A 17135-nucleotide genomic window follows, 5' to 3' on the forward strand; every position below is an offset into this window, starting at 1 on the left:
GAACTGGTGGAACTGAGGGAACTGATGGAACTGGTGGAACTGAGGGAACTGATGGAACTGGTGGAACTGATGGAACTAATGGAACTGGGGGAACTGGTGGAACTAATGGAACTGGTGGAACTGGGGGAACTAATGGAACTGGTGGAACTGTTGGAACTGGTGGAACTGGTGGAACTGGTGGAACTGATGGAACTAATGGAACTGATAGAACTGGTGGAACTGGTGCATCCATCAGCTCTAGGCCAGAACAAGATGAAGAACAGAACAAGGGGAAGAGAGGCAGGGTACCTATGACAGGGGGTTTCTTTAGTGGTGCAGGCCTCCTTCCCGGGGGAGGCACCGGGCAAGCAGGAGGGAGAAGAGCTGGCAGAGAAAGTGGTGAAAGAAAGCAATGAGAATTAAAAAGAAGGGATAGGAGATAGACTTTTAAAAAATGAAGCGATAGAGTGGGGATGCCATTATTTATTGGAGAGAAAGGAAAGCATCAAATAGAGAGATGAACAACAGAAAGCATCAAAGAAGGTAAGGTTTTATCTGACAATGTATGTATGAGTGTATAATTGAAGTGTACCTGCGGCAGCTTTGCTAATGCTAGCTCCAGCACTAGACCTCCTGTCTTCCTCCTCATCACTCTCGTTGAAGTCATCAAGGTTACCGATGTCTGTGGGTTTGACACTCATCAGACTGGCCAGGCTCTGCATGTCCTCGTCACTGTGGGAGAGTAACACAGCATTGTCATCTAAAATACATAATGAAGTCATTACTGATGTTATTACTGTAGTGGTAATTATGAATCTATCATTAGTGGGATATTATGGGATGGACTCACGTGGCTTTCCCCTCTCTGAGAAACACACAGGACAGGGAGAGCTTCAGAGTGGCCTCCAGCACCTTGACAGACAGGGGCTTCAGCTTCAATGTCAGGTCTTGCTGAGTGGGAGTGGCACTGGCAAACTTCTTCATATTCACGTCCACTGCAGCCAAGACCTTACGTTGACCCTTTGTCTCCTGCAAGGCAAGCAGCAGGGATACATTCATCAGTGGGCTTTAGTGGTACCATTAGATGATCTTTAAATAACTTCTATATTTCAATGCTATGAGATATTGTATTAGATAGAGGCAGAAAGTACACTCACACTCTCAATGACAAATGTCCAGTCTTTGTCTTCAAACACATCAGAATGGGGATCCTAGTGGGTAAGTACAGAGATGGAAATGACAGGGGAAAAGGACACATGTTGTTGTACGTTGTCAACTTACATTAGAAATGTCTAAAGATTATTTATCACAGAAGCAAATATCTATGGTGCAGTGTACTCATGAATACCCATGGGATGATATTTACCCTGAAGAGTGTGAGGGAGATATCCACGTTTTCAGGTACGGGCCAAACCACCATCCCCCTGTAGGGGTTCTTGATGCCCGGCTGCCATCCATGAAGCTAAAGAGAGAGATCAAGACAACAAGACTACATCAAAACATGATACAAATTATGGAAATGCATCCCTGCCATCCTGGTGGGATAAGAGATGTGCTGATTTGAGGTAAGTAAAACTGGGTGAGTATTTACCTTAGAGCACATACGCCTATTTCTTCTGGTCCAAACCACCCTGACTTTATCTGGTTGCCTAAAATCAAACAAAAAGGGACAATGAGACAAGAAACAGTGAGAAATGTAATAAATTGTTTTGTAGATTATTTTAGTCCTTACATAATTCAGCATAAGTTATCTTCTTTGCCGTTTCAATGTAATAATTTCCACAAAAACACTAATACAAACACCAACACACAAGTTCTCTGTTATTTGTTATGAAACAATTTTCTGAGAAGAACGGGACTGCTTCCCCAGTCAGTGTCATCCCTGGTGGTTTAACTCCAAAGAAACAGTTTGTTTTACACAAACTGAACAACGCAAGGGAATCATGCCCTAACAGATGTTCTATTCCACAACAGATGACGAAGAGGGTGGATAGCAGACAATCAGCTGGAACCCAATACACACAACCCAAAGGCTGGAAGAGACACAGCATGTGTGTGTGTGTGTCTGTGTGTGTGTGTGTGTGTATGTGTGTCTGTGTGTGTGTGTGTGTGTGTCTGTGTGTGTGTGTCTAAAGTAAATCTCAATCTATTTTACATTACATAATGCATTCATGAAATATGTCATAGGCCTACACAAATGTTTGACTGTTTGTCAGATATATTGCTATTCTTTTGGTCCTCAATGTGTAATATTATACAAGTGTTGCTCGGTCTCCACTGACTGGGAGAAGTTTCCAACCCTTGGTTTGCCTCTTGTGTTTGTTAGATGGAGAAGCTCGGGCTTCTGCAACACAGGAATAATGGAAGGAAGCTGCATTAAGGCCAATGGCACTGCTTTCTTGAGGCCTCTGGGGTGGGGTACCTCACAAGAGGAAGGACCCATATTGCTCAATCACTTTTAATCTACAGTCTGAAGACTCTCCCATCCTGATTGTTTATGTTTTAACAAGACCCTCCCACTTTATTACAACTATATCATGTTATTCTGGAATACAGTTGAGCTGTCTGCTCACTAATATTGCTTGTAAATTGTAATGCACGTGAAATGCAGGCCCTGTTTAATATATTACTATTGTAGGATCTGTCTAAATTGAATTGAAGTTCCTCTAGTGCAAGGGATTCCTTGCTGACATAGAGAGTCATTGAGCTAATACAGCCTGTATAGGAGAACATAGAAAGCAGGGGAAAATTCAGTTCTGTCTCGGATTGTTAGAGCAACAGGGCAGAAGGGAGCCAAACGGCATGTTTGGGTGGGGAGGGGGTTGTTTTTAAAACATTGTGGTATCATAGGGCACAGAAATAGACTGACATACTGGGACAGGCAAACCCATTACAACAGGAGAAAGCACACCCATACTCCTTCCTGAGTTACCAGTGGCCAATATGACTCACACCAAAATCAGGCCACTTTGTCATGCTCCAGCTGTCATAAACTCAACCAGAGGCAAGACTGATCATTTGTTGAGACTGAAGACTTCGACCCTGACAGCTGCAACCAGTAGTAAGGCTTTCTCAACAACAAAAAACTCCCCCTCATTGGTTCTCATGTTAGAATAGCTTATTACTAAACACGAGATGGACAGTGTGATCACTCTTCATGTTTGTGTTATTATAAGTGATACCCAGTTCAACTGGAGAGCTTCAAGTTCTTCTTTGTTCACATCACTGAGGATCTATCATGGTCCAAACACACCAACACAGTTGTAAAGGCACGACAATGCCTTTTCAGAAGGCTGAAGATATTTGTCATGGTCACTCAGATCCTCAAAATCCTCATGGTCACTCATATCCTCGCGCTGCAGACGGCTATACCGGCCCGCTAATACAGGACTATTAAAGGCCCAGGGCACTTTTTTTATATTCAAAAATGTTTCTTTAAATATTTTTGAAATTATTCTGATTTTTCAGGGGGTGCTGCATCCCTCAGCATCCCTACTTCCCGTGGCTTTGACAGCTGCACCATTGAGAGCATCTCGACTTTCTGCATCAACGTTTTGTATGGCAACTACTTGGCATCTGACCGCAAGGGGGTAGTATGTACGGCCCAGGACATCACTGGGGCCGAACTCCTTGCCATCCAGGACCTTTATACCAGGAGTCAGAGGAAGGCCCTAAAAATTGTCAAAGACTCCAGCCACCCAAGTAATAGACTACAAGCGGTACCTGAGCGCCAAGCCATAAGACTGCTGAACAGTTCATCAAATGGCAACCTGGACAATTTACATTGACACCCTTTTCTTTCTCACTGATATTCTTGCACTGGCTCTATGAACACTCACCGAAGTCTACCCACACACTCACTGGACTCTACCCATACACTCACTGGTCGGAGATTTACATACACTTAAGTTGGAGTCATTAAAACTCATTTTTCAACCACTCCACAAATTTCTTGTTGACAAACTATAGTTTTGGCAAGTCAGTTAGGACATCTACTTTGTGCATGACACAAGTAATTTTTCCAACAATTGTTTACAGACAGATTATTTCATTTATAATTCACGGTATCTCAATTCTAATGGGTCAGAAGTTTACATACACTAAGTTGACTGTGCCTTTAAACATCTTGGAAAATTCCAGAAAATTATGTCACGCTTTAGAAGCTTCTGATAGGCTATTTGACATAGTTTGAGTCAATTGGAGGTGTACCTGTGGATGTATTTCAAGGCCTACCTTCAAACACAGTGCCTCTTTGCTTGACATCATGGGAAAATCAAAAGAAATCAGCCAAGACCTCAGAAAAACATTGTAGACCTTCACAAGTCTGGTTCATCCTTGGGAGCAATTTCCAAACTCCTGAAGGTACCATGTTCATCTGTACAAACAATAGTATGCAAGTATAAAACCATGGGACCACGCCATCATACCGCTCAGGAAGGAGACGCGTTCTGTCTCCTAGAGATTAACGTACTTTGGTGCGAAAAGTGCAAATCGATCCCAGAACAACAGCAAAGAACCTTGTGAAGATGCTGGAGGAAACAGGTACAAAAGTATCTGTATCCACAGTAAAACGAGAACTATATCGACATACCCGGAATTTGTGGGCAGAACTGAAAAAGTGTGTGTGAGCAAGGAGGCCTACAAACCTAACTCAGTTACACCAGCTTTGTCAGGAGGAATGGGCCAAAATTCACCAACTTATTGTGGAAGGCTACCTGAAACTTTTGACCCAAGTTAAACAATTTAAAGGCAATGGTATCAAATAGTAGTTGAGTGTAAACTTCTGACCCACTGGGAATGTGATGAAAGAAATAAAAGCTGAAATAAATCATTCTCTCTGCTATTATTCTGACATTTCACATTCTTAAAATAAAGTGGTGATCCTAACTGACCTAAGACAGGGAATTATTACTAGGTTTGAATGTCAGGAATTGTGAAAAACTGAGTTTAAATGTATTTGGCTAAGGTGTATGTAAACTTCCAACTTCAACTGTACTACACTGACATTCCAATACACACATACACACTCCCACATACTAAACTGACACTCCAACACACACACACACACACACACACACACACACACACACACACACACACACACACACACACACACACACACACACACACACACACACACACACACACACACACACACACACACACACACACACACACACACACACACACACACATCGACACACTTTCACACTCTTCACATACTCTGCTGCTACTCTTTTTATTATACACTGCTCAAAAAAATAAAGGGAACACTAAAATAACACATCCTAGATCTGAATGAATGAAATATTCTTATTAAATACTTTTTTCTTTACATAGTTGAATGTGCTGACAAAAAAAATCACTAAAAAATTCAATGGAAATCAAATTTATCAAGCCATGGAGGTCTGGATTTGGAGTCACACTCAAAATTTAAGTGGAAAACCACACTATAGGCTGATCCAACTTTGATGTAATGTCCTTAAAAAAAGCCAAAATGAGGCTCAGTAGTGTGTGTGACTGGACTAAAGCATCCGCCAACTCCTGGGCAGTCTGTGGTGCAACAGTCTGTGGTGGATGGAGCGAGATATGATGTCCCAGATGTGCTCAATTGGATTCAGGTCTGGGGAATGGGCAGGCCAGTCCATAGCATCAATTCCTTCCTATTGCAGGAACTGCTGACACACTCCAGCCACATAGCATTGTCTTGCATTAGGAGGAACCCAGGGCCAACCGCACCAGCATATGGTCTCACAAGGGGTCTGAGGATCTCATCTCGGTACCTAATGGCAGTCAGGCTACCTCTGGCGAGCACATGGAAGGCTGTGCGGCCCCCCAAAAAATGCCACCCCACACCATGACTGACCCACCACCAAACCGGTCATGCTGGAGGATATTGCAGGCAGCAGAACGTTCTCCACGGCGTCTCCAGACTCTGTCACGTCTGTCACATGTGCTCAGTGTGAACCTGCTTTCATCTGTGAAGATGGGCGCCAGTGGCGAATTTGACAATCTTGGTGTTCTCTGGCAAATGCCAAACGTCCTGCACGGTGTTGGGCTGTAAGCACAACCCCCACCTGTGGACATTGGGCCTTCATACCACCCTCATGGAGTCTGTTTCTGACCGTTTGAGCAGACACATGCACATTTGTGGCCTGCTGGAGGTCATTTTGCAGGGTTCTGGCAGTGCTCCTCCTGCTCCTCCTTGCACAAAGGCGGAGGCAGCGGTCCTGCTGCTGGGTTGTTGCCCTCCTGGCTTGTCTCCTGGTAGCGCCTCCATATGCTCTGGACACTACGCTGACAGACACAGCAAACCTTCTTGCCATAGCTCGCATTGATGTGCCATCCTGGATGGGCTGCACTACCTGAGCCACTTGTGTGGGTTGTAGACTCCGTCTCATGCTCCCACTAGAGTGAAAGCACCGCCAGCATTCAAAAGTGACCAAAACATCAGCCAGGAAGCATAGGAACTGAGAAGTGGTCTGTGGGGGTGTCTTGCTAATTGCCTATAATTTCCACCTGTTGTCTATTCCATTTGCACAACAGCATGTGAAATTTATTGTCAATCAGTGTTGCTTCCTAAGTGGACAGTTTGATTTCACAGAAGTGTGATTGACTTGGAGTTACATTGTGTTGTTTAAGTGTTCCCTTTATTTTTTGAGCAGTGTATATCATGATTGCCTAGTCACTTTTACCCTTTACTTTTACGCTTATAGGGAAGGACATTCAACAGGCACAGCACTTACACAAATGACTGATGGTTGGCTGGGAGAAATCGATGATAAAAACATTGTGGGGGCTGTTTTGTTAGAATTCAGTGCGGCTTTTGACACTATCGAAAATAGTGTGCTGCTGGAAAATGTATGTGTTATGGCTTTACACTCCCTGCTATATTGTGGATGAAGAGGTACCGGTCTAACAAAACACAGAGGGTATTCTTTAATGGAAGCCTCTCCATAATCCAGGTAAAATCAGGCATTCCCCAGGGCAACTGTCTAGGCCCATGCACGGCTATGCACGGTATGCTGGTATTTACCGGGTTTTGTTTTCACGCCATTTCCGGTCACAACTTGCAGACTTCTTTGCATGTTGCTGTGCGTTTTGTTGCCAACCTTACTTTATTACAAGACAACTTTACGGTTTTTACTTTTTAATTACCGTTTATATTTTTGGTTTTTCCCTCAACTTTTTTTTTCTCCATTCAACTTTTTCACTCCGGACGCTTTATCTGGACATGATTTGTCAGGACCTCCAACAGCCGAAGCTAAGTAGTAACATTAACATGATGCCTTCTAATTGCAGTCGCTGTACTCATAATATACAGGAGAACGATCGCCTTACGGCGAGGATAGCTGTGCTACAAGCCAGTCAGAGGCAATCGTTAGGCAAGGGTAATTTCAGTGTAGGAAAGGATGAAACAGCGTCTGTGCCACCAGTAAGTACAGATAGGAACGTTAGTATAAATCCCCTCGCACGGTCCCCGCAGCCGGACAATTTTCTCACGGTTTCTGGAGGGAAATGCTGTAGGAATGCTCAACCGGTGTCGCTCATTCAGCCGACAGAAACTTTCAACCTGTTTTCCCCATTAAGCAACGAGTCGGAGTCAGAGGCCGAGCCTTCTCTTGTCTCTACTCCTCCCGTTACGGGGTCTGAGACGCCAAAGCTTCCCACCATTAGCTCTGACAAATTGAAAACTCTAGTCATTGGCGACTCCATTACCCGCAGTATTAGACTTAAAACAAATCATCCAGCGATCATACACTGTTTACCAGGGGGCAGGGCTACCGATGTTAAGGCTAATCTGAAGATGGTGCTGGCTAAAGCTAAAACTGGCGAGTGTAGAGAGTATAGAGATATTGTTACCCACGTCGGCACCAACAATGTTAGGATGAAACAGTCAGAGATCACCAAGCGCAACATAGCTTCAGCGTGTAAATCAGCTAGAAAGATGTGTCGGCATCGAGTAATACTCTCTGGCCCCCTCCCAGTTAGGGGGAGTGATGAGCTCTACAGCAGAGTCTCACAACCCAACCTCTGGTTGAAAACTGTTTTCTGCCCCTCCCAAAAGATAGAATTTGTAGATAATTGGCCCTCTTTCTGGGACTCACCCACAAACAGGACCAAGCCTGCCCTGCTGAGGAGTGATGGACTCCATCCTAGCTGGAGGGGTGCTCTCATCTTATCTACCAACATAGACAGGGCTCTAACTCCTCTAGCTCCACAATGAAAAGCACTGAGACTGCACTTGTGAATGTGGTAAATGACCTTTTAATGGCATCAGACCGAGGCTCTGCATCTGTCCTCGTGCTCCTAGACCTTAGTGCTGCTTTTGATACCATCGATCACCACATTCTTTTGGAGAGATTGGAAACCCAAATTGGTCTACACGGACAAGTTCTGGCCTGGTTTAGATCTTATCTGTCAGAAAGATATCTGTTTGTCTCTGTGAATGGTTTGTCCTCTGACAAATCAACTGTAAATGTCGGTGTTCCTCGAGGTTCCGTTTTAGGACCACTATTGTTTTCACTATATATTTTACCTCTTGGGGATGTCATTCGAAAACATAATGTTAACTTTCACTGCTATGCAGATGACACACAGCTGTACATTTCAATGAAACATGGTGAAGCCCCAAAATTGCCCTCGCTAGAAGCATGTGTTTCAGACATAAGGAAGTGGATGGCTGCCAACGTTCTACTTCTAAACTCGGACAAAACAGAGATGCTTGTTCTAGGTCCCAAGAAACAAAGAGATCTTCTGTTGAATCTGACAATTAATCTTAATGGTTGTACTGTCGTCTCAAATAAAACTGTGAAGGACCTCGGCGTTACTCTGGAACCTGATCTCTCTTTTGAAGAACATATCAAGACTGTTTCAAGGACAGCTTTTTTCCATCTACGTAACATTGCAAAAATCAGAAACTTTCGGTCCAAAAATGACGCAGAAAAATGTATCCATGCTTTTGTCACTTCTAGGTTAGACTACTGCAATACTCTACTTTCCGGCTACCCGGACAAAGCACTAAATAAACTTCAGTTAGTGCTAAATACGGCTGCTAGAATCCTGACTAGAACCAAAAAATTGGATCATATTACTCCAGTGTTAGCCTCCCTACACTGGCTTCCTGTCAAGGCAAGGGCTGATTTCAAGGTTTTACTGCTAACCTACAAAGCATTAAATGGGCTTGCTCCTACCTATCTCTCTGATTTGGTCCTGCCGTACATACCTACACGTACGCTACGGTCACAAGATGGAGGCCTCCTAATTGTCCCTAGAATTTCTAAGCAAACAGCTGGAAGCAGGGCTTTCTCCTATAGAGCTACATTTTTATGGAATGGTCTGCCTAACAATGTGAAAGACGCAAACTCGGTCTCAACCTTTAAGTCTTTACTGAAGACTCATCTCTTCAGTGGGTCATATGATTGAGTGTAGTCTGGCCCAGGAGTGTGAAGGTGAACGGAAAGGCTCTGGAGCAACGAACCGCCCTTGCTGTCTCTGCCTGGCCGGTTCCCCTCTTTCCACTGGGATTCTCTGCCTCTAACCCTATTACAGGGGCTGAGTCACTGGCGTACTAGGGCTCTTTCATACCGTCCTTTGGAGGGGTGCGTCACTTGAGTGGGTTGAGTCACTGATGTGATCTTCCTGTCTGGGTTGGCGCCCCCCCCTTGGGTTGTGCCGTGGCGGAGATCTTTGTGGGCTATACTCGGCCTTGTCTCAGGATGGTAAGTTGGTGGTTGAAGATATCCCTCTAGTGGTGTGGGGGCTGTGCTTTGGCAAAGTGGGTGGGGCTATATCCTTCCTGTTTGGCCCTGTCCGGGGGTGTCATCGGATGAGGCCACAGTGTCTCCTGACCCCTCCTGTCTCAGCCTCCAGTATTTATGCTGCAGTAGTTTATGTGTCGGGGGGCTAGGGTCAGTTTGTTATATCTGGAGTACTTCTCCTGTCCTATCCGGTGTCCTGTGTGAATTTAAGTATGCTCTCTCTAATTCTCTCTTTCTTTCTCTCTCTCGGAGGACCATGCCTCAGGACTACCAGGCATGATGACTCCTTGCTGTCCCCAGTCCACCTGGCCGTGCTGCTGCTCCAGTTTCAACTGTTCTGCCTGTGATTATTATTATTTGACCATGCTGGTCATTTATGAACATTTGAACATCTTGGCCATGTTCTGTTATAATCTCCACCTGGCACAGCCAGAAGAGGACTGGCCACCCCACATAGCCTGGTTCCTCTCTAGGTTTCTTCCTAGGTTTTGGCCTGTCTAGGGAGATTTTCCTAGCCACTGTTTTTCTACACCTGCATTGCTTGCTGTTTGGGGTTTTAGGCTGGGTTTCTGTATAGCACTTTGAGATATCAGCTGATGTACGAAGGGCTATATAAATAAATTTGATTTGAAATTTGATTACCTTTTTTTCAATCTTACATCAGATATCAGCTGATGTAAGAAGGGCTTTAATGACATGCCACTGGCTTTTAGTAATGCCAGTTTGTCTCTGTATGCGGATGACTCAACACTATACACGTCAGCTGCTACAGCAACTGAAATTAACAAAGAGCTCCAGTTAGTTTCAGGAATAAGTTAAGAATAAGTTAGCCCTAAATATTTCAAAAACGTTTTCAAAAACTAAAAGCATTGTATTTGGGACAAATCATTCACTAAAGTCTGTCCATAATAAAGTGCTACTCTACCTTCTTAACAGCACTATCAACAAGGCAGGTCCTACAGGCTCTAGTTTAGTCACACCTGGACTACTGTTCAGTCGTGTGGTCAGGCACCACAAAGAGGGACTTAGGACAATTGCAGTTGGCTCAGAACAGGGCAGCACAGCTGGCCCTTGGATGTACACAGAGAGCAAACATGAATAATATGTATGTCAATCTCTCCTGACTCAAAGTAGAAAAGAGATGACTTGTATTTGTGAGAGGTATTGACATGTTGAAAGCACCGAGCTATCTGTTTAATCTACTAGCACACAGCTTAGACACCCATGCATACCCCACAACACATGCCACTAAAGGTCTCCTCACAGTCCCCAAGTCCAGAACAGACTATGGGAGGTGCACTGTGAAGCAACACATACATAGGCAGAGACACAAGCATACACACACCTGATACACACACGTATACATTGGATTTTGTGTTGTAGATATGTGGTAGTGGAGTATGGGCCTGAGGGCACACACTTAGAGTGTTGTGAATTCTGTAATGAATGTATTGTAATGTTTTAAAAAATTGTATAACATTCTTAATTTTGTTGGACCCCAGGAAGAGTAGCTGCTGCCTAACTAATGGGGAACCATAATAAACCCCAGGAAGAGTAGCTGCTGCCTAACTAATGAGGGACCTGTAATGCTTGTCGTCTGGGGAAGGAGAGGACCAAGTTGCAGCGTGGTAAGTGTTCATATTATTTAATGAAATATGCAACACTAGACAAAACACGACACACAAACAGCCCTGAAAGGTGAAACAAAAACACTAAACAGGAAACAACCACCCACAAAACACAATTGAAAACAGGCTACCTAAATATGGTTCTCAATCAGGGACAACGATTGACAGCTGCCACTGATTGAGAACCATACCAGGCCAAACACAGAAATAGAAAATCATAGACAAACTAACATAGACATGTCACCCAACTCACACCCTGACCATACTAAAACAAAAGACATTGTGTGTTAATATTTTCTTTGTTTTTTCATATTAACTCTGCATTACTGGGAAAGGGCTCGTAAATAAGCGTTTCATGATAAAGTCTAGACCTGTTGTATTCGGGCACATGCAGCAAATAAAATGTGATTTGAATTGATCCATCACCCTGATGGGGCTCAACACTCCCAGGTTCAATGTGCGGACGTTGCGTCAGATTTCAAATGGTATGTGTTTTAGTCCGAGTTTAAATCTTATCTGCTAAGAAAGAATGATATAGTCACACTACTGTACAGTACACAATAGCACATGCTATAGCTCTGTTGGAACATGACAGAATACGCAAGGACATGGCACGGCTGGCAGGCCTGTTTACAAATGACATTATTGTGTAGTCTACTGTGGTGCAACTCAGACACTCATTGAACAATCTTGAAAGATCACATTGAAAGATCTCCCTTATCATGGTTGACAGAAAATAAGTACGTAGTAACTTTCGGATTTCGCGAAGACTGAAGAAAGCATTGTTTTAATTGAATTAATTATGAGGCCCTTCTCCTCTTAAGATCAAACTAGGCAAAGGCTAGCCGAATTGATGACATGTCTGATGACATCAACACAGATAGCCTAATTAACAGTACAAATAAATACCAACAAATCCAATCATAGGGAAACAAATGAAGTTAGACGTGATATCACTCTTGAAAACATTTGCCCTGTTTCCCAGTATCTGGCCATGACAGGGCATCATCATCATCATCATCATGATAGAGATTCTCCTGTCAGCTGAGTGAACTGAGTAATGTCTGTTATTTATCAGTCTTGACAGTGATGAGGTAGGCTTGTGGTAGGAGTATTGATGCCTATTGTGTGCATTACATCTACAGTAGACCTGTGCCTATGGGACACAGTCTTTTCAAGCCACTTCGATACTAAGTCATCTTCGTAGCAAGTTAGGAGAGTATTTTTGCAAACCCTATATATTTTCCTAACCTTTAACCTCTGCCTCCTAACCTGCTACGTTAATTCTCCTGAACTGTTGCGTAAGTTCTGTTACGAAAAAAGTATCGTTGGTATCAAGTGGCGTGAAAATAGTGTTTATCCTGTGCTCATAGCCTACTATAATTACAATACACGCGGAAATGTAGAGGCTCAATTCGATTTCACAGCCACAAAATTGGCTATAGAGTAAAAAAAAAACATTGGTCATTTATGGCAAGGGTAGTAGCAATGTGGTTAAGGTTAAATGTTAGGTTTAAAATAACATTGTACATATAACAATTGGAGAAACAGGCAGAGTTTATCCATCATTATGACTTTATGGTTGTGGTAGCTAGTGACGACAGCTCACGCGCTTCTCTTATTCATATTACTGTTTCAGAGGAAACAACGAACTAACCGCATTCTGCGCTCTTCCTGTAACTCTGTTGTCACTAGTACGGAAATGGAATACGGTCCGTTATGGCTTGGATCAAATAAATGGAATAGGTTCTTGACAAGGATGCCTAAAGCAGTGTCCATGGTGGTAGGCTGCGCAAACCTAACATTAAAGTAGAAATATTACAAGGAGAAACGCCCTTCACGGGAGCAGATAGATAACGTGGGTCAATGGGATGTTGTGAAAATTAGTTCGTTGAACCTAAATAAATGACATAACCTACCATTTCTTCGTGCATTCCAACACAAGTTCTTGATAAGACGCCACAAACTGAAATTTTGAAGCTTTCTTGCCAACGCGTTGTAATCTTTTCCAAACCGAAGTCATAACTTGGTTGAGGTATTACAAAGTTTTAGAAAGTAAATTCCACTCTCTTGTAACTCCTTTCAGGATGGTTGTTCAATGACAGTTCGTGGTGTGTAAAACCCTTGTCTTCAAGCTGGCCGTGTTCAAAAGGAACAGCCGCAGGTGAAGAAGTTGAGTTGAGTCACATAAAACTGTCGCCATCAACTAAACGCATCGAATAAAAAAAATCATGTAGCACGGAACTACCGTAATTATTAAATACAGTATTTATAAGCGGAACCGAATCCACTGTCGTGCGCATTTCAACACTTCCACATGGTCAGAATAAGGAAAAACAAATATCCTAAATGCAACTACTAGTCCACAATATGCATTCCCGAGTTAAAAGACAGTGTCGACAATTCATCCAGGTATATAATAGCTGTCCTTCGCCCAGCCAGGGAAATAAAACTGTCCGATAAAATCAGCATAACACATTTTAGGCTACGTTATACTGACAGTGCAATAAACTCTCCAAGTGGTATCATTTGTTGAGTCTGTAGGCTGCAGATAAAGAAGGGGAGCGGTTGCAAAGCATTGATGACGCGGCACTATGCAAAATTCCCTGTCTTGTATCTTCTTTTTGCCTATCCGTATAACAGTAAACAATAACATTTCAGACTTTGGATTCCGTCCATGGTACGATGCCACTGTCAGTATGATGACCGTTAACGAGTCAGATGACACTTATCCAACTTTTCTGAAGTATATTCAAAATTAATACGTTGTCCTGAATTGTTCACTCAAACTATTATTGGCACTGTTCTCTGCAGTGTACATTGTATCCATTTGTAAAGTGCTCTTGCCTATTTGGACACTTTTATCCTAATATTTGATTTACATTTTAAGAACATCCTTTAATTTCCTTACTGATCTACACGGTTTGTGATTCAATTTGGGCCAAACGCACATTGGGCAATAAGATGATGCATGATTTTTCATGAAGAGAGATGTCCTGTCCCAACGGGTATTCGAAGTAGCCATGCATAGGGATTTTCCATAGCCGTGTGGAGTATATTTTTGGAAGGAGAAGAGGGAGGGGTGGGTGGACAGAGGCAGCTGGGGACAGAGAAGTGTGGTACAGCCTACACGTGGAACACAGCAGCTGTGTACCTCTCCTTTCCTCTTTGCAATAGTATTATAACAACATTGACAGAGAGGATGCACGATCGATCACAGGCTATGAAAAAATCAAGGCATGTTATGACTAGGAGTTATATACATTTATTGAGCCTGATTATGTTCAGAACGTCATTACTTAACATATGGAACTACACTAATAATGTTTTACAGTATTCAGGGAAGAGATCAGTGAAGTAGACAGCTGGCTAGAGCCAAGAGTTTCCTAACTCAACCCCACCTTGTTCACTGAGACAGAGTGAGTGTTCTGCCAGGCAGCAGCGGATGTGTAAGTCATGAGTCAACATGTTATTTATCTTGACTCAAGCAGCAAACACATCACTATCAGTGTCTGAGAGTCATAAGGCCAGGTAAAGACCTGAAATGAGCAGAGGACTTGTCTAATTTATCTATGCTCAGACTGTAGGTTAACTATCATAAACTGAGTTGAAGCCACATTACATTTGTTTTCATGCTCACGCTACAAGTGGTTAAATCGGTCAGCTAATACAGGACTAGTTAAAAGGCCTAGTGCACTACTTCATTTTTTAAATTGAATTGAGATTTTTTTAGGGGGTGCTACAGCACCCTCAGCACCCCTACATCCCGCAGCTGTGTGTGGCCTATTTATAGAAATACATGGGACTTTCTACAAGGAATGTAAAAGCTCTCACCCGTTTTAATGTGCTGTATTACTTGAAAGATCACATTGAATATCTCTCTTATCATGGTTTATAGAAAATAAGTACCTAGTAACTTTAAGATTCCGCTAAGAGTGAACAATGGATTGTTTTAATTTGATCCATCATCATTAGGCTATTGATTGAGGCCCTTCTCCTCTTAAGATCAAAGAAGGCAAAGGCTAGCCTAATTGATGACATGTCTGATGACATCAACACACATAGCCTATTTAACAGTACAAATAAATACCAAGAAACCCAATCATAGTGCTAAAAATTAAGTTAGAAGTTATACCACTCTGGAAAATATTTGCCCTCTTCAAAGTATCTGGTTTATGTTAGGGTGTCATCATCATCGTGATGATGCAGATCCTGCTGTCAGCTGAGTGGATGGAAGTAATGTCTGTCATTTATCAGTCTGACAGTGATGTAGTAGGAATGTAACAGCTCTCACCCCTGTTTTCATGTTCTGTTGCTATATGAATAGTAAATACAATTATTGAAATGGGAACTGACCACAAATGGTAAAAATATTTCAGAGACCGTTATTACGAAAATACAATCAAAGGTTGCAGTAAAGTGGCCTTGCTCTGTGGCTATTAGGAAAATGATCATGGATGTCTGAGGCATGTATGGGGCTTCCTGTTTTCAATTAGTCATTTCCTGGTGGCTAGTGGATCTGTAACATAGCTTGCTCAAGGGTAGAGTTGATCTATTCATGTAATTCCTGTCACCAGTTACTGTGTTAAGCAGTACACACTTAGAAAAAAGGGTTCTTCAACTGTCCCCATACGGGAACCCATTTTGGTCCCAGGTAAAACTATTTTGGGTTCCATGTAGAACCCTCTGTTTAAAGGGTTCTACATTGAACCAAAATGGTTGTACCTGGAGACAAAAAGGGTTCTTCAAAGGGTTCTGCTATGAGGACAGCCTAATAACTATTTTAGGTTCTAGATAGCACCTTTTTTTCTAAGAGTACACTTGCTGCTCTGACCTTAGCATTTGCTGCTATTACTTTTGATTCTGTCTTAAAAGAAAACATACTGACTCTGTGTGTACTAATATACTTATTAGACTGTAATTACAGAAGTTATTCCATTCCAGTTATGCTGGCATAATGTCTATGTAATATATATGGAAGTGTGGCAGAGAATGGAAGGAACTATGTGGAGACAACAATAAGCCGGGCCTACTGGTATAAGCCTCTGCTATTATTGCTTGATGTTGATGAGTTGTCATACAACTTTCCTTTATACTAAATATAATGGCAAGCTAGCAAGATAAATGACCTGGGATGTCCTGGTTGTATTCCTCTAACCTTCCTTTACACAAAACATTATGGTGTTTTCAAGTTTAAACAATAATTGTATGTTTTATTCAAATTCTATTTCAACCACTAAATAAGTAGAAACACTAGATGTTCAGGGCTAATTCCGTTATTAAGGAATGCATTATGATGGTAGTTGAATGTTTTACAGCTACTGTGTTCTGGACTCCTCCTCCTACCCTGGGGAGAGAACAGGGATCATTACCTAATAAGTCCATGTGTGGCTGGAATGGTTTGTTTATAATGGCCAGACAGTCAGAGTGGTGCTCTCAGGAATCAAAAACATGCAAAAGTACAGTCATATAACTTTAAAGGGCTAAACAATGATATCAATGGCATCCACATAACTTCTCCTGTGAGATACTGTAAGTAATAGTTAGATGCAAAAAGGCACACTTCCACGGTTATCAAAAAGGCACACTTCCATGGTTATCAAAAAGGCACACTTCCATGGTTATCAAAAAGGCACACTTCCACGGTTATCAAAAAGGCACACTTCCATGGTTATCAAAAAGGCACACTTCCACGGTTATCAAAAAGGCACACTTCCACGGTTATCAAAAAGGCACACTTCCATGGTTATCAAAAAGGCACACTTCC

At 42.5% G+C, this 17135-nt stretch overlaps 1 protein-coding gene across 1 annotated transcript; it reads right to left on the reverse strand.

The window, feature by feature from the left end:
* Window positions 1-274: 274 nt before the first annotated feature.
* Window positions 275-13917, reverse strand: LOC127930710 (EH domain-binding protein 1-like). The gene is made up of 6 exons (XM_052520749.1): window positions 13288-13917; window positions 1571-1628; window positions 1346-1441; window positions 1137-1190; window positions 830-1008; window positions 275-711 (listed from the first exon to the last, which is right to left on the reverse strand). The coding sequence occupies exons 1-6, from the start codon at window positions 13389-13391 to the stop codon at window positions 531-533; spliced, it is 672 nt and encodes a 223-aa protein (XP_052376709.1). The 5' UTR covers window positions 13392-13917; the 3' UTR covers window positions 275-530.
* Window positions 13918-17135: the final 3218 nt, after the last annotated feature.

Source organism: Oncorhynchus keta, chromosome 6 (assembly GCF_023373465.1).
Source record: "Oncorhynchus keta strain PuntledgeMale-10-30-2019 chromosome 6, Oket_V2, whole genome shotgun sequence".
Taxonomy (NCBI): Eukaryota; Metazoa; Chordata; class Actinopteri; order Salmoniformes; family Salmonidae; genus Oncorhynchus; species Oncorhynchus keta.

Coding starts and splice junctions, on each gene's coding strand:
- LOC127930710 (XM_052520749.1), bottom strand. CDS start 13,391: ATGACTTCGGTTTGGAAAAGATTACAACGCGTTGGCAAGAAAGCTTCA. Junction 1,442..1,570: donor ATAGGCGTATGTGCTCTAAG/GTAAATACTCAC, acceptor CTCTCTCTTTAG/CTTCATGGATGGCAGCCGGG. Junction 712..829: donor CTCAGAGAGGGGAAAGCCAC/GTGAGTCCATCC, acceptor ACTCTCCCACAG/TGACGAGGACATGCAGAGCC.